At 35.7% G+C, this 26,754-nt stretch overlaps 1 protein-coding gene across 2 annotated transcripts in view; it reads left to right on the top strand.

The window, feature by feature from the left end:
- The window catches only part of ZBTB10 (zinc finger and BTB domain containing 10), a 49,836-nt gene extending 29,492 nt beyond the window's left edge, over window positions 1-20,344 (top strand). For both annotated transcript variants that reach the window (XM_022555003.3, XM_022555002.3), the window contains exon 6: window positions 226-20,344. In XM_022555003.3, coding sequence (XP_022410711.1) covers window positions 226-531 — 306 coding nt within the window. In that variant the 3' untranslated portion in view covers window positions 532-20,344. The remainder of the gene's footprint in view (window positions 1-225) is intronic.
- Window positions 20,345-26,754: the final 6,410 nt, after the last annotated feature.

Below are 26,754 nucleotides of genomic sequence, written 5' to 3'. Positions count from 1 at the left end.
CAGTGAAGCTTAAGATATTTTAACACTATTACCTGCAAATTTAAGGAAGGTAGATTATTAAATAAATTGCTTCAAACAGTGAATGTGATTTATGAACCAGTACTGAACTTCATACAGAAAGATGATGTATTTACTCATTGTTAAATGGGAGGTTTAATTTGAATGGTTCAAATGTATTATATTGTCTGTACTATCCTTACATTGGATTTTTCCCCCTTCAATTAGGTGCATAAAAAGGATAAAAAATACAAATGTATGGTGTGTAAGAAGATCTTCATGTTAGCAGCCAGTGTTGGAATAAGACATGGATCTCGACGCTATGGTGTTTGTGTAGACTGTGCAGATAAATCACAACCAGGAGGGCAAGAAGGTGTAGATCAGGGACAGGATACAGATTTCCCTCGGGATGAAGAATATGAGGGGAATGGAGGTGGAGAAGCTGATGAAGAGCTGGCTGATGATGGAGAAGATCAGAATGATGCATCTCGATGGGATGAGTCCGGAGATGTTTGTATGTCTCTAGATGACTAACTGACCTACTATACTCCTCAAGGATGCTGCATTTGGACATAATATGAATCAACAATTTGAACTGTTGAACTTGAAGGCTTGCAAAATATGGTACATGCTGGATGGTAGTTATGTTGCTGTGAAAACTGTAGGGTCAAAGCCTTATAGCAAAAAAAATTTTTTTTTTATATTTGCACAGGACTGTACAGCAGACAACCTTGTGGTTGGATTACATGGAGTCCACACATCTTCAGTCAGTTATCAAAGTAAAAATATTTTTTATTTATAGGATATACAGTAACTATTTGGGTCCTATGGAAATATAGTACCTGTTCTTAAAAAAGCTTACATTCATGTGCCACTTTAACATGAATTAAGAAAATCCATTATTAAGAGTACAGTGACAGCTGACCTAATTACTCTGTCCATCAAACCACTCAGGCTAGTTTGTACTAGTAGAGTTTTGTTTCTATTTTTATTTTTATTAATTTTATTTTTTTTAATACAGATGTTCAGTGAGGGGCCTTTTCAACCCCATTGGTTCTACTTTTCTGTATTTTCCATTTTAATTTGCTTCATAACTTAAACCAAGTCTCTTCTAGTCTTAGCTATTATTTCTCAATTTTGTGCTGATGGGCATGTTTATAAGAACTGGAGAGGTAATTTATTGGAATGAACTAACTGACTTCCTCCATTCCCCTTTTCCTTTTTGACATGAATTATACTACTTTACAAATGAAGAATGATGTTGCAAAGTACCATGGTGAGGTTGACAAATACCACTAAAATGATTATGATTTAGAAGTAACTTTCTCCTGCTGCTCTAATCTGATAAATGGTTACTATATGACGTTTTCTGACAAGGCATTCGGTTTTGGGTATCTGTTACTTTGGCACTACTCTTGTTTGCTTCTTTTTATTTTTGCCAGTGTACTATACCTCAGTCCTATTTGAAAAGACAAATCTAATCGAAAGAAAAGTCATAGATAAAATGATTTGTTTTATAATTTATCCTTCATGTCCAGTTTTGGTTAGCTTGTTATGCAATATAAGTGAAATATCAGGTTTTTACTCCTGTGCCCTTTTTATCATTAAAATTAACACAAAAAGTGCATTCTCTTTTGTTTCATACTTACTGGGGTATTCAGTGTTTGAAATTATGATAGATAATTTAATTTATTTTTCATTTCCTCGAAGTCACTACATCTTGATATATATATATAGTCTTTCTAGTAGTCACCATGATTCAACAATCTGCAAAAATCTTACAAATAAAGCATTGAGAGGCTTTACAATTTTTATTCTGTTAACTAAATTCTTCAGGGTACAAGGGGGTGATGTGTTAAGTTGAAATTGCCAGACTTGTTTAGCCTGATGACAGATGAATTAGCTGATTGACTCACAGCAGCATTTCACGTAATTGATATTAACATGCACAACATTTATCAGGAACATATTGTATATTATATAAGATTGAGGGATATCATATTTTCAGCTTTCTTTTAAATAGAAATTGAGTATATTTTCCTATTTTATATCAGGTAACTAAATTATGCTAGTCTTGTGGAGAAAATTGCAAAGTACACTTTGGCAGACATAATCCTTTTGGTGCTCCATCCCATCAAAGTTGAAAAGATGATAGGTTTTTTAAGAGACAGGCTTTCTTACTGTCTCTGATTTCAGTAGAAAAATGGTTTAATGTTAGACACTGATGCTTCTGCTTGGATAAATCAAAGAAAGATACAGTACAGTTACGTGGTTAGATGCATCATTTGTCACCTAAACTTTATCATAGTTTCTACAAAACTGAAAAACCGACATGAATAGTTTTTGTTTGACTTGTTTAAGACTGAAGAGTACATCTTTTTCTCAATGTTCTAGACAAATGAGTAAAATGTAATTCTGGTTGGGTCCAAAGTAGACGTTAGTTGGGCAAAGATACTATGAATGGAAAAGTATTTTAAACGTAAACTGTTCTGCTTTGTGAATATGTAAGTATAGTATAAAGATTTCGTTCATCCCATTTATCCCTCTCCTTTAAAATAAACCATAGTTTACAATTGGTAGATCTGTCTATATATAAATATATATTAAAGAGAAAAGATATATATCTAAAAATCACCTAAGTCTGCTTTATTAGATTCACTTAAGTGAACTACAGTTCACTTATTGCATAGAAACTGGACTTGGCTTTACATTCTTAATGTACTTTTACTTTTCCTTAAGATATGAACTTACTCTCTTTAAACTGAATTTTCTTTTACTACTTAAATCATTTATGTATATCTGGTAAATTATGACCAAATTTTTGTTAGATTGCATACAGTAAATTGAAATACACTCTTGGTACACTACGGGATTGTTGTGCTTTTGTTTTGGTTTTAGTTGGAAACAAGGTTTGATGTAGATGGCTTGTTACTGTTAATTTAAAATATTCTATAATTATTGTCCATTACCTTTTATGTTGTGTTGTGACAGATTTGGCTATATTTTTAGTCAACTGAAATATACTTTAAGAGTTTGTTTTTAGAAAGGTAATCCAAAGGAAAAATGTTTATACTCTTGAATATATTAGCCTCAGCCTATATAAAAATTTCGTCTTTAAAGTAAACATTTTACCAGAAACAGAATTGACAGATTTTTCTACTTGCTGACTGCCTAACTTATTTTGTTTCATGATCTCGAGGGGACTGCCTTTTCCCTTCCAGATCTTTTTAAAAAAAATAGTTTAGTACTAAGGTATACTACTGGATGTTTCTATTTTTTTAAGTATATTCTTTTTTTGACTTACAGTACAGTTTCAGGAAGTTGATAGATACTAAGAACTTATGATTGGTCTCAGAGAGGTAACAATGGAACACTCAAAATTTTGTCTGTGGAGCCCTGGCGGAATTATGTGTTACGCATTTGCTGAAGTTTTCTCTTGTAACTTATATTTTAAATGAAAAATATTTTAGAGCTTTTATTTAATGAAGAGGAAGAGTATAAACTGTTCATTTCCTATTCATTTTGTAGTAACAGACCCTCATAAATCAAGATCATGTATTCTTTCTTACGAGTCTCAGAGACAGTTACTTCATACAGTCCCTGATTTTTCATTGTTATTGGCCCTCATTATTCATATTCACTAGCTATTTTGCTAAATTTTAACACCATAGCAATTAAGAGCTAAAAAAAAACATTATAGGAAGGGGAAACTGAACAGTAATGAGTAGCTTTGAAATTTGGGGGGAAAACATGAGCTGGTTTTGGTAGAGCCATCCTGATGAAGGAAGAGTGAGATGAAGGATTTAATTCATGTAAAGCGCTTAGAACACTGCCTGGTGCATAATAGGGGCATGACACATCTTAGTTGTTTAATAATACATGGAAAACCAAGACGAAAAGAAGTGGGGAAAGGGGTGGAGAATAGGGAGAAAATAGGGAATGAAAAGATTGGGGCTTAGAAATTTGTAGTAATACAATGTGCTGTAAAAGGCCTGAAGATGACTGGAGTAGTATAATAGGGGAAAGTGTGATGGAAGATGGGTCTTAAAAATCATAAAATTTAAAACCAATAAGTTTTATTTATGTTTTTAGGATGTTAACATAGGATGAAAAAGTTATTTTTCTGAATAATTCCAAAAGCTAGCGTTTTTTTTAGTGCCTGCACATGCCATGCGCTTTACATTATCTTATCAAATTCCCTATAAGTAGGTGCTATTGTCTCCATTTTATAGAAGAGGAAAGGCTCCATTGAAATTTGCTTAATTTAATTTGACTCATGTAACACAGTTACTAAGCGGTAGAGCTGGATTTGGACCAGGTCTGATTCTGAAGCCCATGCTCTTTTTAGGGGGCTCTATTGCCCCAACTTTTGTAGGATTTTAGCTCTTGTAAAGGGGTCTGTCTGTGGAGACATCTTTTCCTTGTGAAACAGCTATGTTAGCAATTTGAATGTCTAATCCTTCCTCCCCCAAATATCCTTAATACTTTTTCCTCCTAGTACAGCAATTGTATCACATGATTATAAACAAGATACCCAACCTCAGTGTAGCACATGCTGTTAATTGGCTATAGCATTTTCATTTTTAAAAGGATGATTTTTAACTGAAGAACTAGATGTGAACCCCGGTTTTTGTGCCGTTCAGTCACCCGGATCCTTAAACTTAACTATGGTACATAATATACATGCTTAGAACTAACAGGTGTTTTTTCTTAGTCACTTTAGGATTTTAAATGGAAAGGTTTTTTTTTTTTTTCTTGCTGTATCCCTACTTTTCAAGTGAAGTTGAACCGTTCAAGGTAGTTTAAAACGTATTAGGGATAAGCACACTATAAAAGATGTTTTCTAGCTCTGAATTTTATGACATTGGGTACTTAAAATTTGGAATATGCTGGCTATTGAGAACAAAATTTTGGGTTTAGGAGAGGGATGGTTGAGGCCATTATGAAATGGGAGAATCAGCATTTTAAACACTGTAAACATAAAAGAACACTTTCTTCTGCCTGCTGTTTGTAAAAGCTCTTTGGGAAGATCTTTTACGAAGACCAATTTTTTAATGTAATTTACCTACCCAGTATAAGTGTCCTAAGACATGTATGTAAACTTCCACAACTGTTTTGTCTGTGTATTTAGAAAATACACAAGAATCTTTATCAAACCTAAAAATATAAACTTGTGAGCACTGAACTGCTTCTGGCTTTGTGAATTTTGTTGACTCTGACATTTAATTCAGATTCCTTTGCTTTTAACATATACTAATTTAGACTAATTGGGGTCGGGGAACACCTTTGTAAAATTTGACTTATGTATAATTCAGATACCTCTGGACTTAAGGTTTACAAGTTTGAATTGCAGAATATTAAGGGTTTTTTGGTTTGTCTCTTTTTATGTGAAGTGCATAAAAGACCCAAACTACCTCCTAGTAATGCTTGGAGAGCTGCTTTAATTAATAGCAGTGATTTGTAATCTGCATATTGTCTTTCATCTTTTTTACTTTTTTGGAATTCTCTACAGGTTGTAGAAGACATTGAAATATTCCTCCTGAAATGTACATACTTTTGGAAATGGGTTGAAAAGCAAAGGTGAACTACTTCATCTCATATTTGCTGCATACTAGTGGATTAATGGATTATAAGTAAATATATAAATTTCAAGTCTTTGAAACTTTTTAATAATACAGAAAAAACATACTTTTAAAAGGTTTTTGTGGTGGTGGTATTAGTAATAGCCCAAAGGAAATCATAGAATAACTAGATATCCAGACTTTTAATTATTAAAGAAATGAGTTTTGATTTAGTTTGGAAAACAGTGAATTACTGGATGGGATGCCTGTATTGCATATAATTCTTAGTATCTTTGAACTTTTAAAAGAACTATCCTGGCAGAATTAGATATATTCTAATGGTTTATATAGATAGACTCTCTACGGTTCCAAGGGATTAGGATTGGAACTGCTCAGAGTGCTCAAGGTTAAAAAGCAGTTTTTAATAAATAAAGATGCAGCGGGGGCTTCCCTGGTGGCACAGTGGTTGAGAGTCCGCCTGCCGATGCAGGGGACACGGGTTCGTGCCCCGGTCCGGGAAGATCCCACGTGCAGCGGAGCGGCTGGGCCCGTGAGCCATGGCCGCTGAGCCTGCGTGTCCGGAGCCCGTGCTCCGCAACGGGAGAGGCCACAACAGTGAGAGGCCCGCGTACTGCAAAAAAAAAAAAAAAAGGCAGTGGGATTACTCCAGGAAAAAACCAACCCCCACCCCCTCACCACTGGAGATGTCCTAAATAAAATGAAAGATTACCTGAGAAGCATTTTGGCTAAGGCAGTATTGACCAAAAAATTCTATTTCAAGGTGGATTTTTTTGTTGTAATTTGTTTTGACCATTGTAGTTATCAACTTTTTGTTTTGCTTAGAATGTTGATAAAATTTTGTGTAAATATCTCATGAAGGATATTTTGACACCAAAATGAGCACAGTTGAAACTTAGAAAATCATGTTTATCTTTATGGAAAAAATTGTTACTTGAGCTTTTTTCTTTTTCACTACAAGTCATCACAGACCAATGTTTGGAAGCTGGCGTAGGAAATTCAGTTATTGGAACTAACTATATAGTTAGATAAGAAAATTAGAGGTCCTTCAGATCTTAGTCTATGTCCTAAGTGAATTTTGAACTAAGGGAAATTTAAAAATGGACTACAGGAAATCTATTCAGTTAATTAAAGTGAATAAAAAATAGGCTCCATAGTTGCATGGTGCCTTACGTGCTATTAATACTACCTTCTGAATGTTTTTTCTTTTTTCCAGTAGAATCAGTTTGGCAATAAGAAAATACTAATTTTCCACACATAATTAGGTCTGTTTTAGAGTCTTAGTGAAAGACATGCAAAAGACAGCCTTCTTGACACATGTCCCAACAGCTGTTGAGAGGACAATATATAAAGATTTAGGAGATAATTAATACAGAATTGATTCCCAGAGAGGGAACTCTAAGGACTTTGCAGTCAAGTTTAGACCAGGGCTCCTCAGCTTTCATTTCAGTATCTTCCCCATAACAAACTCATTCAATAAGTATTTAACATTTGGGAAAACTTCCACATTAGAGACTACAAATTATATTCAGATAAAATTCCTGGCACATAGTCTGAGCTCGGAATTATTTCTAAGTGAATGATAAAGACCTCAACATTTTTAAGGCTTTTGCCTGCTGGTATCTCGTGGCTTGTAGCTCTCAAGCTAATTTTGTTTAGAAGTAGTTTGTGTTGTGCCATGCATAGGGATCACACTGAGCCCTCGGGGCCCTTTATCCCAACACCACCATAGGTGTCCATACCCACAGGCACAGTGACCAAACCCAACCTTTGGCTAATACTACCATAGACATCTGAATGCAAGTAGTCTTCTGTGATTCTTTTTTAACCTACACCATGTCCATAACAAGTGGCAAGATTAAGTATCAGCCGTTTGCTGCAAAATTTTAATGACTGGCATAGCCACCACTGACATCTAAATGTCTAGTGTTCATTGTATATAAGGAAGACGTGAAAAAACGAGGAAGAAAACCCTACTGGAGTTGATTCCTTCGTGTAGTGTAGACTGCAACAGTGCATCAATAAAGATATTCGGATCTGATGTTTTAGTTTACTGATACGAATTTTTGCTATTTGTGAAGAGGAACGTTGGGTGTTGCATTTATATTTTGCCATATGAAAGACAAATGTGTGTTTATCTGTACCTTGTTCTTATGTCATCCACTTGGATTTTGGTAGCACCTAGATTCCTAAACTGAGATGGTGGTATTTACATAAGAGACATGAGTGATTCTCCAAAGCAAGTTTTGCCACACTAAATTTTCAAGTAATTGCCACTTAAAACAATTAGCTTATTCCAAAGAATGGCAATTATAGGAATTGGATCAGTGTCCAAGAGTTACTAACCCAGGGTCTTATACTTCTCATCTATGGCAAAGGAAATGAGAAGAAATTATTTTAAGAATTACTTTAGTTCTAGGTAAACAACTAGAGTTTTATATATGTAGGTATAGTTTTTCTTTGATTAGCTTCCTTAAAAGATCTTATTATTGGGCTTCCCTGGTGGCGCAGTGGTTGAGAGTCCGCCTGCCGACGCAGGGGACACGGGTTCGTGCCCCGGTCCGGGAGGATCCCACGTGCCTCGGAGCGGCTAGGCCTGTGAGCCATGGCCGCTGAGATTTTATTATTTCATAAGCTTAAGGGTGTTTATTAGAATCCTACCGTAGACTTCAGGCAGTTATTTTTGAGCCATTAATCATCCTAAACTTTTGCTCTATTTGTGCCTTCTGAAGGTCGCTGACTCTTTAGCACCCTAGTCTGTTTGCTGGCCCTTCTTTGTTACTACTTGGTGACTTAACGCGACACTCAAAATGTAAGTTCCCATTTAAGTCAATGGACTCTTTTCCTCTTTGGTCATACATGTATTGGCAGATGTACTGAACACCAATTTGTGCGAAAAGTTACCTGGGATGGATAATGGGATCACGGTGTATATTCAGTTCTCTATTCTACAAGACATTTGGGATGGGAAAAGATGCAAAGTTAGACAATCAGGGAACTTTATCAAAGAGGCGTTTCATTTCAGCAATTTAAGAAAGTTAGTGATTGAGAGGTGTGGAGTGAAGATATAAAACAGTGCAAATTAAGTTAGTAATGCATACACAGCACTTTGCTTTGTCCCTCTTCAGTGTAATAAAGAGGAGAAAGAATACTTTTACCTTGAAAATTTATTACTTTCTAGGTGCCTCCCAATTCTCTCAGCTATACTGGACAAGTCTGTAGGATTAGACAAGCTCTTGTTTTCTCGGAAGACCCATCTGTGTACTCAGGGAAACGGACACCTTAGTAGAGTCTACCTACTGTTTGGGGGACCTAGATGATGAAGACTTTGACCTAGAGGTTTCGTATCCAGCAAAGCAGTTCAGTAAAATTGTAGGAACTTGGGGCTAATGTTCATTCCACATATTTTCTGAATAGGGAAAGAATATCACCTCTTCTCAAAGGATGAAATCACAGGCTTCCGTAGTCCCCAGCCCCACCTCAAGTTATTCTTAATGAAAGTTATAAGATCTTTACTCAATATTTTTTGAATTTTATTTTATTTTTTTATACAGCAGGTTCTTATTATCGATTTTATACATATCAGTGTATATATATTAGTGTATATATGTCAATCCAAATCTCCCAATTCATCCTACCACCCCCCCACCCCACTTCCCCCCCCTTGTTTGCTCAATTTTCATGTGCTTTTCTTTTTAGCATAGCATATTTACGCCTCACTAAAAGTAATCTCTTAATATCAAAAACCTAGTCAATGTTCAAAATTCCAGTCATTCACGTTCCGTGTGTGTGTGGTGTATTTTACAGTTTGCTTTTCGGTCAGGATTCTAATAATCTATAATAGGAGTCAGCAAACCTTTTCTGTATAGGGCCAAACAGTAAATACTTCAATATATTCATTGAAGAATGATGTGCCTTCTTAATATCGGTGAATTATTTCCTTTCCAGAATTACAAATCTGGGGTAGCAACAAGATTTAGCAGTTCGATGGCACCATTTTAGATACTATCTTGTCTGTGATTATGCAATAAGACCTTAACAGGAATTCAGTTAAATACCATACCTCAGTCCACAGAGTGTTCCCTCCCCCGATACCCCAGTTGCTAAATGAGAAAGGATATGCCCAATTCAGAAATACATTCAGAGCTTGAAAGAGGAGACTTTAACTTGCTGATAAAAGTATGTACCTTTCTAAACTAGACCCTTTTATTGCCACTTAATCCTAACGTTATCCTCTGTTAAAAGATTCTTTTATATCAGACCTCAACCTTAGTTGAGTACTATGACTTTGACTTTACATAGCCTTTAGAATGTAAACTATTTTGGGAGATTTTCATTAATATCTGCACTTACAAAAGGTGTCAGTAAATTGGACTTGTCAGTCTTCTTGGACACAGTTTGATAATGCTAAGCTTGTGAGTAACTGAGCCAAAGTATCTGCCCTGAAAAACACTTTCTATCACACTGAAGAAAATTCCCCCAACTAAAGACTATCAAACTGATTCAGAAGCCCATGTCATTGTTTCAGACACACATAATTCCCCATTGTAAGTCCCATTGAGGACGATCTTCGTTGTGTGGCTCAGACTATTGTAATAGTAGACCCGAGTACATGGCAAATGAACCAAATACTGAGCGCAATTCTTCTGAGTCAAAATTTCTATTAAAACATAATTTCAACAGTGACCTAAAATAATTCCAACAGTTTTTCCTTATAATTAAGGTTAAAATTAATCAAAACAGATGGTCTGATTCTAAGAGATTTAGAAAAAGTTTTGTACCTCTTCTAATGTGGTACTGCCCCATCAGAAGTGTCAAATATATCCAGAAAGGACATACGATGGAACTCTGAGGACACAGCAGGGTTCTTATCTGGGCATCCCATTCACTCCTCAACCCACTGCAACCTAGACTGTGACTTAAATATTTGAAACTACCCTCTTAAAGGCCACGATCCTCACCTCTGCAGCATTTGCTACTGTGACTGAATGACTGATTTCCTTCACACAGCCCTCCCCTTGACCCTGTAAACGTTGGTGTTCTTTTAATTCTTTGCAGGGCACTCTCCCAGTGCTCTTTCCCTTCGTGTTCTTAGTCTCAAATGATCACAATGACTTGGTTGACCTCTCTTCAGTGTTCACAAAGATTTGTAGAAATGACACCATGCATTGTTGTTTGATGCACAGAGGATTTTTGATCACATCCTAATTTGGGTCACTGTTCTTTAATTTCTCGTGGATGACCTCGGGGGTCTTCAGATGTACGTTTTTGGTGTATGGAGTCTCATCATGAGCATAGCAAAGTCACCTTTAGAAAAATTATAACCTTGATTTTTCTGAAGCTATTTAATGCATGCCAGCCATGTAAACACTATTTTATGAGGTGATGTCTAGCAGACTTTATCATGTCATATCAACATGTATGTATCTCTGTTAACTATACAGACTAATAAAATCTTCGAATTGAAGGAACCTGAGAAAAACCACACCTGTTTATCCAGCCTCTGCTTGAACTCATCCCATCAGTTCATCAGTTCATTTCCAGCTCACGTAGCAGCCATATTAGGTTGAGATCCATCTTATTAGTTCTTCTCTAGACTGAGTTGAGTTGAAGTCTCCTTATTCCATCTCCCAGTGCCACATGGATTCACATCCTTTCACATAATGGTCTATGCAACTGTGGGAACTTGAAAGGGGTGTACACTATATTTGAGGAGTACTTAGGGCCTTAAATTTTTTCCATTGCTAGAGAAAACTGTTTTCATTCCTGTAAGTATTAATATAATGTCAGAAATCCATAGTGTTCTCTCTTTTCCAGTTTAATGTTTCTCTCTTCATTTTAAAGCTAAGAATCAAATATTTAATATGAGTAACCAGTGCTCAAAACAAGATTTTAAAGAAAAGCACCCAGAAATATTTCTTGTAAAGTAGAATATTAATTTGTTGGCACTGGTGTATAACACTTAACATAAGATTAAACTCGCTTCTCCAAGATAAGATTAAGTTTGCAGCTTGATATAAAAATTTAAACGTTGCTTAATCCTAGGCTTTCAAGAATTTCATAATTGATTTCTTAATGCAGTATAGTTTTAACATGTATAAATTTAATGATTGAACTCCCTTTAGAAAATGTATTACGAGGAAGATGTGAGTTATTTTTTCCTTTATTTGCATTTCGGATCATATTCTAAAAGAAGTGATAAATAGTTCATTTTTATTAAATTCTTATAAAACTTCAGGTCCTTCAGCCCCAAGCCATCCCTCTCCTTAAGCAGCAGGATAGGTTTATAATTATGACACTTTGTTATTTTTATACTTAGTTTGAAAAAGATTATGAGTACAGTCCTGGTGCGTTTATGTCACCAAGATGGAAGAATGAGAATATTGTCTTCATTAGGTAGCCAGTTTAAGTCCTAAACATTATTGAGTATTCATTGGCATAATATTTCTTCTCAATGTTTGAACTCTAAAAATATGAGTCAGGAAATTCCATAAAAATAGTTACCCAAAATGCATTTTTGTAAGGTTTACTGCATGCTGTTTGAAAGTTACCACCATATCCCTCATCTTTGTTTCAGCACAAAATCCAAGAACGTGAGCTGAGAATCCGAGGACATTTTGCCTGTGTAGGTGATGAATTTCATTGCAATTTTAGCCATTTACGAATATGAGAGGGAAAAAGGGGGATGTTTTTACTCTTTAAGCATTTATAACTCACTGACATCGTGCCAGTTTGTTATAACTTTTATGTTTAATGTGAGCAATTTCTTTATAGTATCATTGTGACTCTAACCTGCTAGACCTCAGAATGGCTACTTTTTGGGAAACGAAGCTTAAATGATGCAGACGTAATATTATTTGCAAGCAAAAAATGAATAAATTTGCATTAGCTGGTTTGCCACTGTAAAAGTCCATTTTCTGCATATATAATGGAAATGGAGTGACTTGAAAAATCAGATTTGAGAATGTTTTCAATATATCATCCTGTTATTAACGTCCTGCATTTTAATAGAATCTTTTTTCTTATATTCCCACCTTTATTAACATAATTTGTCATTGGAGATGATTAAAGAGGCAACTGCAAAGGCAAAATCTGACATTTTGTATATTCTAAGAAAGACTGTCAATTTATTTTTTAGCCATATGTACACACAGAAAGCAAAACTTAATCATGCCATTAAAGAAAAATCGTAAGCAATTGAAACTGTACTATGTAGTTGAGTCCCATCATAATAATTTAAGTATGTTCAAAGTATTTTCATTGTGGGATTAATAATTAGAGTGTGGCACATATTTGAGGCCTTTTATATTTGAGTTTCAGAGTTGAAAGCTTTCCAAAGTTTCTAAAAAGTAAAGTTATAACACCTTTATGTGGCTTTCTCATTTATGGTCATTAGAGAAGGGACTTACATAAGTCTTACGAGGCAAAATATATTGAAAAAAGTATTCCTCAGGCAAAAGTCTTCATGATCTGTAGATGTGATATAGAAAGGTTTCAGAATAAACTATAGAATTTCATATGAACTTCACTTCTTTGAGCAAGTAAATTTGGTAAATAATTAAAGAATGTTTTCCTTTAATGTATCCAGTCCATTTGGTATATTAGATAATTATTATCATTTAGATCATGTCTATTTCTTTAGCTCTATTAGAGACCCTTTGTTCTTTCTTTAGTAAACAGTGATCTAAATTACCATATATGCTGTTGTATTCCACAGTGACTAATTAGCATAAGCTATTCAAACACACCAAGACATTTCTATTTTAAAATACATCCTTGAAGAGAAAGTATACTTTATAGGATAATTGCTAGTCACAGTATTCATTTTTTATAAATCTAATTAACTTATTTACAACGTGAGTTTTTAAAGTGAGCATTTTGTTTGCACATTTCTTTTCCTTGTTTGCATTGGTGCTTGACAGGTATTCCATACATTCTCCACTCACTCTTTTGAGTTCCTACTTTAGCCCCTTTGCTACCTTCATCTGATCTTTGGCTGACTCTTGGAAGTTACTGTTTTGTAGCTAAATTCTTTCAACTAAATCTAGCCATGTTTTACGATATAAATATGAAACCGAGGATCCAGTTCATCCTTGAAATCACTGAAAGTGAATTTTATTCCTATTTTATTTGCCGAAAATAATCTCAATTAAATATTTCTTATTCTAATGGTAACCATGTAAATTTACTGCCTGATTCTTAATACCTCACCACCAGGAACAGTTTCTTTCTAGTGAATTTCTCTCTGCCTTAAATTTGGCCATTTTGCCCCGACTATGACCTTTCTTATTTAAGCCTAACTGGCTAACAAATGCAGAGCAAACCTCAAAAGAGGAGCATTGTTTTCACTTCTAAATAACCTTCTTCAGGGATTTTCAAACTATGCTCTGGGATCCTAGGAGTTCTTTGAAGATGCCTCTGAGTGGGGTTAGCTGATGCTGAGTAGGTAGGGCCCTTGGGCCTTCAGCCAGAGCTCTACAACAGCTTCACTTTTATCTACTTGTTTATGCTTTCAGGGCCCAGTACTTTAAAAAAAAAATGTTTAAACCACGGACTTGATTTCGAAACATTCATGGATGATAATATTAATAATAACAATAGTAGCTTTAGTTTACAGAGTGCTTATCATGTGCCAGACCCTAAGTATTTTCTAACATTAATCTATTAATCCTTAAAACAACCCTGTAAGATTAAGCATTTTTATTATTCCTCTTTACAAATGAGGACACTGAGACTTAAGGAGATCAAATAACTTGCCCAAGTGATCACAGCTACTAAGCGACAGACTCTGATTCAATTCTGGGTGCGCCAATTAATGTCTTAAGTCAGGAATGGCAAATACAAGGTAAGTGTGCCACCACCCTGTGCTCCCACGCTTAAGGCAGACAGAGCTAATGGCCGAAAACAGTGTTTCTCACTGATCACCAACACAGCCTTAGAATCCTTCTCCATAAGGTGCTATGGGCAGTCACTCCTAATCCATTGGTGTTGGCATTCAAGACGAGACCCATCTTCTTACCCTACTTTAAGATGAGATGAGATATCTGTGACCTCACACTTCCAATCAGGAACTCTCCCCTAAGTCTAAAAGTGTTGCCAATTGCTTGTTTGGATATTGGTAGTAGAAAAACACCAAATTATCTTTGATCCTAGATGTAATTTTTCACAGTGAAGCTAATTTTGATAAACAAAAATCCCTAACTGTACCATCCTCATTCTTGCCAACTTCTAATAGAGGCTATTTGTTTTTCTATTTATATGCTTGTAATTTGTATAAATTTATAAGTTGATAACTATAAACACTATATACAACACTCAAAACCAGGATAGTTAAGGTTTTTTAAGCTTCTCTTTGAGTGCCTGCTGGAAGAAAGACCTAAAGTAATTTATATTCTTAACCTAATATTTTAGATGTGGGGTGGAGTGGTGAGGAAGAGGGTGGAGGACTTATGTTTGAGGCAAAGTCCGCCAGTTTCCGTATTGTAGAGTGGAGAATTCAGTCGTTTGGATACCCATCAATATTTCCACTACCAGCATACCCTGCCCAGGAATGTCGTAGCTACAGGGCTGGGTGAATGCCCAAACATTTAAAAAAGAAACACACGTGCCCAACCCCCAGCTGATTTTTCAGTTGTTCTCTCCAGGAGGTAACCAGTAGTTGCTGTGCTGTGCCCAATCTTACCAGGGGAAGCTATGTGCAATTAAACTTTTTCCTTTTACGTTTTTAACATGACTCATAGTACTTCCTGCTCAAGACACATCGAAGTGGTCCAAGACTATATTTAGGAACTTGCTATGAAATTACCTGTCAGTTCCAACCAATTTTTCCAATACAGTATATATATGGAGAGTTAGTAGCAAGTAATTTATAATTTTCAAGGCACAGAAAACTTGTTATTTTTTGTTGTTAACTGTTATTGAAATCTAGATTTCCTTAAATGGATAGACATCCCTTCTGTGAAATTATTACACATTAGTGTATTGGAATGATCTTCATGTGACGATTATCGTGGAACCCATTAAATCCTTGTTCATAAAAATATTTGAATATGTCTTAAAATATTCTCTACATAAATAAAAATTTCCCCCTAAAAGCTATTTCTGATACATTCTCTTTCCAATTATTTGTAAAACTAGAAATTGCTGGCAAGTGAATCACAGTGAGTGGGTTCAGTGACACTTGGGTAGTGCTACTAACTAGGAAGTTATTCTACGGTTGCAGTGTATGGTGAGCTCCACATGCCTTTTTTCTCCTGGTTTTTACTTTTGTCAGATGAGAGAATAGCCAGTTGTAAGTTGTCCTATTCCTAGGTGATCAGGGCTTGCTAAAAAAAAAAAAAGACAACCAAAGCCGTTGATTCAATTACATGAAAGAGTTTTAGTTAGTATTAGTAGCCCACATGAAGTAGAGATAGATAAGCTGACCTAAGAACTGTGTGATACTAAGATAAGATGTACAGAAATGTAGAAAGCATTATCATGCTTTTCTATAATGTAGAAAGCATTATAAAAAACATTATAATTAAGACTGGAAATGATACCAGGGTTATATTCAATGGTGATTGGTAGCAGTTAAGGTTTGGTGAGAAAGGTTAGTTACGTGTGTTTCTTTGCAAAACTTTTTCCCCTTGATATTTCTAACTCACTGTGTATGAAAGCATCTAAGCCTAAACATTAAAAGTTAAACTTTTTTAAAAAAGTAAACAAACATGCCACTGCAGTTACCTGATGCTACCGCATACTAACTGCATGAACAATATTCCACAGAAATAAAAAAATCCTTTCGAATGTTAATTTACAAACATATGGATCAACGGCAAATACCATGAGCTATAAACTGAATATAGTTTTTTTTATCCTTAATGATTTAGTAGAAGAATGGTTATGATCTAGGCTTAATATGAATACTAAAAACTCTATACCACTTTACTAACTGAAATTAAAATACTGTAAGATCAGAATACTTTCATCTTGTAGACAAATAGAACGCCGCCACTTTTTTGGGAAAAAAAATTATACAGAAAAAGAGTCATAGATAAAGTTCTTCTTTAAAAAGCTATTGTTAAAAAAACCTTTTTTAAAAACTTTCAATAAAATTTCTGGCCCATTATTTATTAGATAACTGTCATCAGTATAGTTCTATGATAATAGCACTTGCCATCAAAACATCATGTATATGACAAACAAACATACAAAAATAAATCAGGTAACTAGTTTTCAAATAGAAATTAAAACATTCTAGAAAATGGATGGTTTATTTTTAAAAATTATAATACCTTAAATTGGCAGGTATGAAGTAAGTTGAGATGATTGGGACTATTGGAAGAGGCTCTCTGGAAAGCAACTAAGTAATATGTTTCAAGAGTCGTTTTAAAAACGTTCATGCCCCCAAAATGCACTCCCAGAAAACTAAGCCACAGCAGGGATGATTTTTAGACAAGTTTCTTTTTCAAAGTGTTATTTATAGGAGAGAAGAAATTTTTTTTTAAACCCTATATTTCCAAGAATGTAGGAATAAATAAATTATGGTAGATGCTCACTATTAATTACTAGTTAATTATTAACTATTATTACCCATTAATAATGCTTTCAAAGAACATTGGTAATATAATAGTATATCACCTTATCTAAATATTAAGAAATAAAGACACAAACTACAAACAATGGACAATGTGTCCAATTTTGTGTAAAAAATAAATATAACAATATCTTAATCTTTAGGAAGTTTTTTTTATGTTTTACTATATTTTCCAAATTTTCTTTGATAAGCACGTATTTTAGTCAGAAAATTATATAATAAAAATTAAGAATCAAAGCATTTCTTATTAGGAAACAAACATCATTTCTATTTTACAATTTATGGAAATGGTGCTATTTAGTTGATTAGTTGGTTGATTTCTTCTCCTTTGCTTTATTTCTCTTTCCAAATAAACATACAGTATTTTTTCCTGATTATAAGAGTGATAATGTTGTTAGTTTAAGAAATATAAAAATATAGAAAAGTGTGAGTAAATAAAAAAGGACATGAAAATTACCCACAGTGTTACCAAATAAATGTTAACATTTATTGTATATTCTTCCAAATAATGTTTATGCAGATATGTCTATATCCTGGACTGGTTTTCAGGGACATATGCTGATAAATAACCATATCAGTTATTTACAAATGGCAACAGTCTGGTGGTTCCGTGTTCATACCTACAGGTGGCAAAATCTGTAGACTATCAACCTTTTCCAATCTCCAATCCATCAATCAATTGGTTGATCTATTTCTATATTTTTAAAAATGTGGTCATATTATGTACTCTGTTTATAATCTGCCCCTTTTTCATTTAAAAATATAGTAACGTCTTTTTATGTTAATAAACATATGGGTCTACGTCATTTTAACAACTGCATTGTATTTGATTGTGTGCTTAGAAAGAACTTCTCCACTTCAAAATCATTAAAATATCCATCTACATTGCTTTCCGGGTCAGCTTATCTCAAGTTCGGTGGTCAGCAAACTTTTTCTGCAAAGGGTCAGAGAGTAAATATTTTTGGTTTTGTGGGCCACGCAGAAGGTCTCTATCACAACTACTCAACTCTGCCATTGTAGTGGGAAAGCAGCCGTAGACAATACTTAAACTAATGAGTGTAGCTACGTTCCACTAAAATTTTATTTATGCACACTGAAATTTGATTTCATATAATTTTAATATGTTATGAAAAAATATTTTTTCAGCCATTTAAAAATGTAAAAGCTTTCTGCCTCCTCTTAGCTTGCCAGTCCTACAGAAACAGGTGGCCGGTCAGATGTGGGCTGCAGTCTTCTGTCTCCTTCTCTAGCTGAATGCTTCCCTTCACAGCTTTCATCTCCTGCTATGAAGTCTATCAGTGTCACACCTAAATTTCTTTCAATTAGATGCTAACCTTCTTGGAAAATGTTCTCTTGATGGAGAATCCCTAAGGAATAAAGCAAAAAATCATACCTCTGACTTAGCTTGCTGTTTCTGTCCAAAACCTAAAATCATAAAATTCAGAGGCCTTCATTTCTATTTTAGAATAACAACAATTACACTTTTTCTAGAAACTGAACACGTTCACTGAATGCACTAGTATATTTAATAAATTCTATTTCTTCCTTTTCTTGTAAAAATTTCCCATTGCTTTTATAGTTTTACTGAGACGAAATTGACTTGGTACTGAAGACTTTACCTTAGTGTTGTCCTGTGGAAGCCATACTCCTAAGCTTCATTATATATGGTCCTTTTTTATAGTTTGTTCCTTAATTGACTGCCACAAAGAAATATTGCACTTTAGTAGTGACCGTGTATTTAGAAATGTTTTGTTTGCCACGTACTCTCTCAAGGGCCTAATATACCTTATCTTATTTAATCATCATATAAACCTTTGTGTGGTAGGTATTTACGTCCATTTCACAGATTAAAAACTATGGGTCAGGGCTTCCCTGGTGGCGCAGTGGTTGCGAGTCCGCCTGCCGATGCAGGGGACGCGGGTTCGTGCCCCGGTCCGGGAGGATCCCACGTGCCGCGGAGCGGCTGGGCCCGTGGGCCCGTGAGCCATGGCCGCTGGGCCTGCGCGTCTGGAGCCTGTGCCCCGCAACGGGAGAGGCCGCAACAGTGAGAGGCCCGCGTACCGCAAAAAAAATAAATAAATAAAAATTAAAAAAATAAAAACTATGGGTCATAAAGGTAAATAACCTGCCAGCCAGCAAGTGCAGGATCAGAATTTAAACCTACATTTGTGAGTCTTTCAAGCCATGAGTGCCCTTGAGCAGTGCTAGCCTGCATCCTTGTAATTTATTTGCCACCCTGATGAAGTATAATTTTTGGTATTCAGTAAAAACCTTGTTAGAGTTATTTGATATAGTTGCAAAGGCCTACCTCTACAAGATCCATATCTCCCACCCAGAAACAAGTTGGTTGGCCAATATGGTCAGAGGCTCAGAATAAATTAAGCCCAACAAACTTAATTACATTCAAAAAACCCCTCAGTGAAAAGTGTGTTTCTTTGTGATACAATAAACATACAAAAACTTTTAAACATTGTTTCATTTATCTGTTCTCTTACCTTTTTGCTTTGTAGATTTTTAAATGTAAATGTATAGACCATTTTTTAACATAGTCAAATAAATCATTTTTATTTTCTTTATGGTTTCTACCTTCTCCTATTTTATTAAAGTAATCTCCTATTTTCCTTCAATATTTCTCTTAAAGTAAACCAATCTCCAAGCTGTTTGTAAGATTGCATGGAGATTTATTTACAAGAAATCTATGTCAGAGGATTTAAGTTTAGTATGCTTTTGCCTTCATTTCAGTCCCAACAATTTAGATAGCAATTTTACAACCACATTCTCTTCCCTGTTACAAGTCTTGATACCTGAATTTATCATGTTCAAAATTAACTTCACTTTTGAAGAGATTCAGTTACCTTTGAAACCATGCTTCATGTTTATCAATTGCAGAGAAACCCATGAACTGTGGAAGAGAGCCCCTTTTCCTAGAGATTAATCTCAGATTGCTATCTAAATTATTAGCTCATATCTTAAATGATTTCTTAAATGGTCTCATTAATTTCCCATAAGAGATTAAACTTAATTCAGAAGTTGTACAGCTTCTCTGTAGAGCTGTGACACACAATGGATGATCCATATGTTGCTTGTGGAGGAACTGGCTAAAATTTCAATCTCTGAAAGATCCACGGAGCTCTTTAGCTATTCTCCTAATTGAGATTTATAGTCACCAGATGAGCTCTATTGGTTTGCATCTAGGAACTGGCCGTTAGAACTTCATAGTGCCTTTTTGTTTTTTTTTTAATGATTTTTGATCCTGCAGAGTTCCTCTGATTCTATACCCTTTACCGTCTGCTCAAGGTGAAATACTACTGAGTAGCGGGTACGTTTAATTTCACTTGCATTCCTCATTATGTGTTTTCTAATTAGAAGTGCAAAGCCGTTAAGATTTTGAAGTGAGAAAAAAGCAGTATACATAACTGACAGAAGTTATGAATTTTGTGAAGCAGAAGAGAAGTATATATTCACAGAAAAAAAATCTGGAAAATCATAAAGTTTGAAGTGGTTATCCCTGTGTGGTGGGATTAATGATTTTCAATTTCTTTATACTTTCCTTTGTTATTTTCAAAATTTTAACATGAACATATATTACACAGAAAATAATTACAGGCATACCTCGTCTTATTGCACTTCGCAGATACTACATATTTTACAAATTGAAGGTTCGTAGCAACCCGGCATCAAGCAAGTCTATCAGTGCCATTCTTCCAACAGAATTTGCTCACTTCAAGTTTCTCCATCACATTTTGATAATTCTTGAAATAATTCAAACACTTTCATTATTACTATGTTTGTTACAGTGATCTGTGATGGTGATCTTTGATGTTACTACTATTTACTTGCTGAAGGCTCAGATGATGGTTATCATTTTTTAGCGATAAAGTAGCTTTAAATTAAGGTATGTACACTGTTTTTTAAGACATAATGCCATTACACACTTAATGGACTACAGAAAAGTGTAAATATAACTTTTATACAAACTGGGAAACCACAAAATTAACGCCACCCACTTTATTATGATATTCATATTTGTTTATTGTGACAATCTGGAACAGAACCTGCAATATTTCCAAGGTATGACTATTTGGGAAAAAAAACCATAGAACTATTACCTTTTACTAAAACATACCGCAATAGATATTATTCGATATAATTCTAAAAACTTTATTTCTGAGTAAAAACATAAAAGTAAAAATACAGCAAAATATAGAAAAATAATTATTAAGCCATTGGTATTATTCAATAGCACTGCAGAAAGTAAGGAGATGAAGAAAACGCCAAAACACGGGAACTGAAAGCAGGCAGGTGATTGATAAATGGTGGGAAGACAAAGTTTCTGAGGGTCATTTCATATCCTTTTTCTTTTTTTCTTTTTTTTTTTTAAGGAATATTTCTTAGAATGAGAGAAAAATCATGAAAATCAAAAGATTTCTGTATTTATTATTTAGAGGATTGAACTAATCCTTTGATTACAAGCACTGGTGATTATGATTTATCCATTTTGAGGAAACATTTATTGAGTTAGCATATATAGAAATCGGCCCTGAAAGGGACTCAGATGAAGCCAATCAAGACCTAAGTGAACTTATACAAAATTCAAACCTTATGTTTCATTTCTTGATCTTGGTGATAGTTATATGGGTGTTTCCACTTTGTAAACATTCATCAAACTATACCGGGGTTAAAATTTGTGTGCTTTTCTGTATGTGTTACACTTCAATTAAAAATTTTTTACTTTAAAAAAAAACAACAACACCTCATCACAGCTCTGCTTCTGTCTTTCTGCGGTGCATTACGGTAACCCCTGAGCTTGGTTCCCCAGAACATTTCCTCCGTACCCCCAGCTCTGCACCTGGCCAATCATAGCAGCCCATCTCCTGGGCTCAGTGACTGGTGGGTATACATTTCAAGCAGAGCCATTGGTGTCCTTCCTTGGGCCACTCTCTGCAAGTTAGGGAGATCGTTTTTAAAATGAGATAGGACTGGTATATTTTAATATTTCCCTAGATTTCCTTTTTATTTATTTAGTTATTTTAGTATTGGTCTATGTACAAATTCAACAGTCCAGAGACCCAGGACATTATTCCTCACTTTCTCAGTCCCTCCTTTTCTCAGCCCCTCCTTTTCTCAGCCCTCTGTGGGGTGGGAAGGAAAACTGATAGCCTTTCATATCCTCAAGCTATCATGCTCCTTTTTCTTGGTTAAAACGTCAGGTTCTTTAACCTGAGAATAAGGAAAAATATTCTCCATGACCCCTTTTCCTTTATGGGATCCATGTGACAGATGAGTCTTGGACCTATACAATGAAAAAAGTGCAAGACTAAAAAAAAAATTTTATTTTCTACTGCTCCATTATCAAGCACTCAAATAACAAATACTGTTAGCTATATGTCATCTGTGTTTGTAGAATCATTTGCCTTAGGCGGAATGAAATTAAATAACAGGTCTGAGCCAATTCTGAAGCCTTAGTCCCTTCAACCCAGCCTTCACCTTTTCTGAAGCTTTCCTTTCTAACCTTTTAACCCTCTTCTCAATGTGTTGACGGTCAACCTGGGAATGATTTATGCAAGGAGCCCACTGGTCAGGACTGCTGAGCTGCAGCACTACATTTAGGCCTGGAAATGGACTAATTCGTCTATGCTGTTCTTTTGTGCTTTTCTGGATCCTCTTCATAGGATTCATACCACATTAAAAAAATATATCAAACAACACATTATTTACTCAGTTCTGATTGCTTGAGCCAGAGGGAAGAAAAAAGAGAATAAGGAAAAGAAAATAGTAGACACAGTGCTACATGTGTCTAATTTTAGTTATCTCATTTGTATTTAATATCATTCCCTCTACACATAAGCATCCTATCTGGCATTGGAAAAAATTTTCATAAATTTCTTAGTCTTCATTCATATTTCCCTTGTTGCGGTAGCTTGAATAAATATAAGCATGTAATATTTGTCGATATATTATGCATTTGCTAGTTCCAGGCAAAAGTACATTACATCATCTCTGTGAAGAAATGTTTTATTTAAATATTTAAACACCAAAATACCTGATACATACATATAAAAGCATATTCAAAATCTGAAATCACTAAAAAAATTAAGAATTCTGTTGATTTGTATATATGTCTCTACATTAAACATTAAATCCTATAATTCAATATATGAGTGACTTCATTTCTGGCTTTTCTATACTCCGTATACCTAATATCTGTACATCTAGCCCTCCATGGATAAGGGTCCAAAGTAATTATGTGTACATATAAATGCATTTTTCCCCCAAATCATTAGGAATACATGCCATAAATAATTTCAAAGAGCATCAGAAATTATTCCATTCACATAAACCTTAAAGCTTCTAAATATAAAAGGCCATCATAAAAAATAAAAAGGCAAAGATTGCAAACTTACGACAGATAAAAATGAACTCTTCTTTGTGTATAAAGAATTCTTATAAAACGATAAGGAAGGGCTTCCCTGGTGGCGCAGTGGTTGAGAGTCCGCCTGCCGATGCAGGGGACACGGGTTCGTGCCCCAGTCCGGGAAGATCCCACATGCCGCGGAGCGGCTGGGCCCGTGAGCCATGGCCACTGAGCCTGCGTGTCCGGAGCCTGTGCTCCGCAACGGGAGAGGCCACAACAGTGAGAGGCCCGCGTACCGCAAAAAACAAAACAAAACAAAAAAAAACTGATAAGGAAAATACAAACAGACTAATAGAAAAATGGGTATGGGCCATAAACTGGCAATTCACAAAAGAAGAAAAATATAAATGGCCAATAAACGTGTGAAAAATACCCAGCTTCATTAGTGATTACAGCATTGCCACATAACACAATAGGATGCATATTTTTATGTAAAATCAACGAAATCAAGATTTTTTTTTTTTTTATTAACTACCCCATGATATCTAGGATGCTGGGAAACCAGGGCTCCCATATACTGTCAATATACATAAAACGCTGAAAACTGTCAGGAAAGCAATTTAAACACATGCATCATATTCATACTTTTGACCATGCATCAAATTCATACTTTTGATGTGATGCAGCTTCTAGGAATCTCTTCTAAATGATCATAGATTAATCCAAGGATGTACAGATATTGATTGCAGTATTTTACACAATGGTGAAAAATAAAAACAACCTCAATGTCCAACAATCACAAATAAAGAAAACTCAGGCTGAGTATTTAAGCAAATTTTCCAAACTCCCAGGAAATAAAGAGCAGGGCTGAATTCAAGCCCAGGTTTGCCTGCCTCCAGCTCTTCTCCCTTAAGTCCCTCAAGCTTGTGGTTTTCCTGGTATCTTTCCTGGAACTTTCCTGAGGTGTCTCTCAGATTCTGGCATTTCTGTTTTTTTCTGAGCTCAATATTAGACAGTGGTTTCCAACCCCTCCTGTGGCCCAGCCTCATCGCTCTCCGGTCCAAGTAAGAGTTCTCGGGGTGGCTGCGGGGGGGGATACGGAGTGGAGTGATGCTGCTAAACAACAAAACATGACCTTTGACACTCTCCATCACACTGGACTGAGTCCCACTCTGCACCAGTATGAGATGGAGAGGGAGCCTCTGTCTCCTCAGACCACTCAGTGGCCGAGTCCTGGCACCGGCAGACTGGCAGGAAAACACCATAACCCAGTACTGTGTCATCAGATGGCATATCTCAGGACGCTATCTGCTGTTAGATTCAGATTATCACCCTCTCCTCCAGGAACCACGAGGCCCCACCAGCCTACCCTGCCCCTCTTTTCTGTTTTATTGACAACAAATAGTATTTTCTCACTGCAGAAGTGGTACTTCTAAAAGTCTCTACTGTAGCTCCTTTTCCAAACACCGTCACAAGGAAGGATAATGGTTGGGGTGGTTCTCACGGTCAAGAAAGCACAGGAAGAACTGTGATCTCTAAGTTGGATGTCTGGGTTCCTTGATTCCTGAATCAGCTCTTGTAACTAAAAAAGCCAAACATCTTGTTTTCCCTGCCCTGGTTTAAATGCCAACTAAATTTAATTACCCTAAGCCAGTGGTTTTCAGAGAAGGCATCATCACCTGAAACCTGTTAGATAATGCAAACCCTTGGGGCCCACTGAGAATCCACTGGGTCTTCTGGGGGGCGGGGCACAGGAGAGTCGCCCTGTAATGTGGGCTGTAACAGGCCCTCCAGGGGATTCTGATGCCCTCAGGTCAGGACCGTTGCCTAAGCTTCTACCCCTTCCATTCCTCACACCAGCTGACCACGTGAATCACACCCTTCTATGTGGCTCCCTTACGTTGTGTTATGTTACCACATTATGACATTTAGTTGTGTGTCTGCATTCCCCCCTCGCTGTGAGCTCCTTAAATGACAGGATCTAGGTTTTATACGTGTTCATATCTCTAGGGCAAGCACAGCACCTGGCACTCATTAAATGTGTGTCAAATGAATATTGAATAAATTGAGGCACTAAGAGAAAAGGGAAAGTCTGAAACCTGCAGGCTTAAGTGTGAGAGTATTATCCATCAACATAGTGTGTGATCACCTATTGTCATGTTCTCAGGTTTCCAAAAGCTGCTTCTTCTCTATCAGCACAGGTTTCACTGTCTTTCTTAATGCATCTGAATTTTTAGTAAGTTTCCTTCTGCACAGTATCTTGAGCTGCAATTTGTTCCAGTTTTGTCAGCTGGGTCACACCTTCCACAGAGAGTGCTTTTTTTCTTTCATGTTGGAAATCTAAGACATTGTTAGCTAACACTTACTAAGCCCTTACTATTCATTCATTCAACAAATAGGCATTGAGTGTCTACTATATATGCCAAGCACTGTTCTAGGTACATTATAAAATAGAAGAGACAAAAATCTGTGCTCTGTGTCTGGCTCTGGGCGGGATGTTTTCTACATGTATCATCTCGTTTAGTCACACGCTGTGAAAATTAACTTTCCAAGTGTCATGGTGCACTTCAACTTAATGGGGTAAAATTTCTAATTTACATTAATCTCTTTTAACTCTATTTTGAGTGGCAAAAGGGGTCATCATATTATCACTAACTATGCCATATCCCTTTATATATTATAAATTTTACCAAGCTCCTTTTCTGGCTCACAGCTCTTCGTTATTTGGCACTAAGCACTCATGAAAATTGCACCCTAGCCCCTGGGCTACATCCAGCTCTGTCTGTTTATTGAGTGAGGTGACTAATAGTATTTTGCACCCAGGCAGCAGCTTGGATAATACCGTTAAAGGTCCTGGGTGCCTGGGTTCTCATAACTATTATTACTGTTAGGATGTCGACCATATGGCACAGAACTTCAAAACGCTTTGGTTTGATTTGTGATCCCTTGTTGATTCTAGGGACCGTTGAAGAGTAATGAAATTTTTAATCTAATTTTCCTACTTAAATAGTACTTTTGAAAACACACACAGTAAGATATTGTTTTACTGTGGTAAAAAAAGACAACATAAAATTTACCGTCTTAGCCATTTTAAAGTAGTGTTATGCACTCAGTAGTGTTAAGTGGGAAAACATTGTGAAACAGATCTCTAGAGCTTTATCACCTTGCAAATCTGAAACTCTGTACCCATTAAACAACTCCCCATTTTCCCCCCTCCCTGGAATATTTTTATGAGGCTTTCATAC

Source organism: Delphinapterus leucas, chromosome 17 (genome assembly GCF_059928025.1).
Source record: "Delphinapterus leucas isolate spDelLeu-1000000601 "Yukka" chromosome 17, BTC_Dleu_Yukka2, whole genome shotgun sequence".
Taxonomy (NCBI): domain Eukaryota; kingdom Metazoa; phylum Chordata; class Mammalia; order Artiodactyla; family Monodontidae; genus Delphinapterus; species Delphinapterus leucas.
The sequence above is the reverse complement of the archived record's forward strand: the minus strand, read 5'-3'. Positions and strand labels throughout refer to the sequence as shown.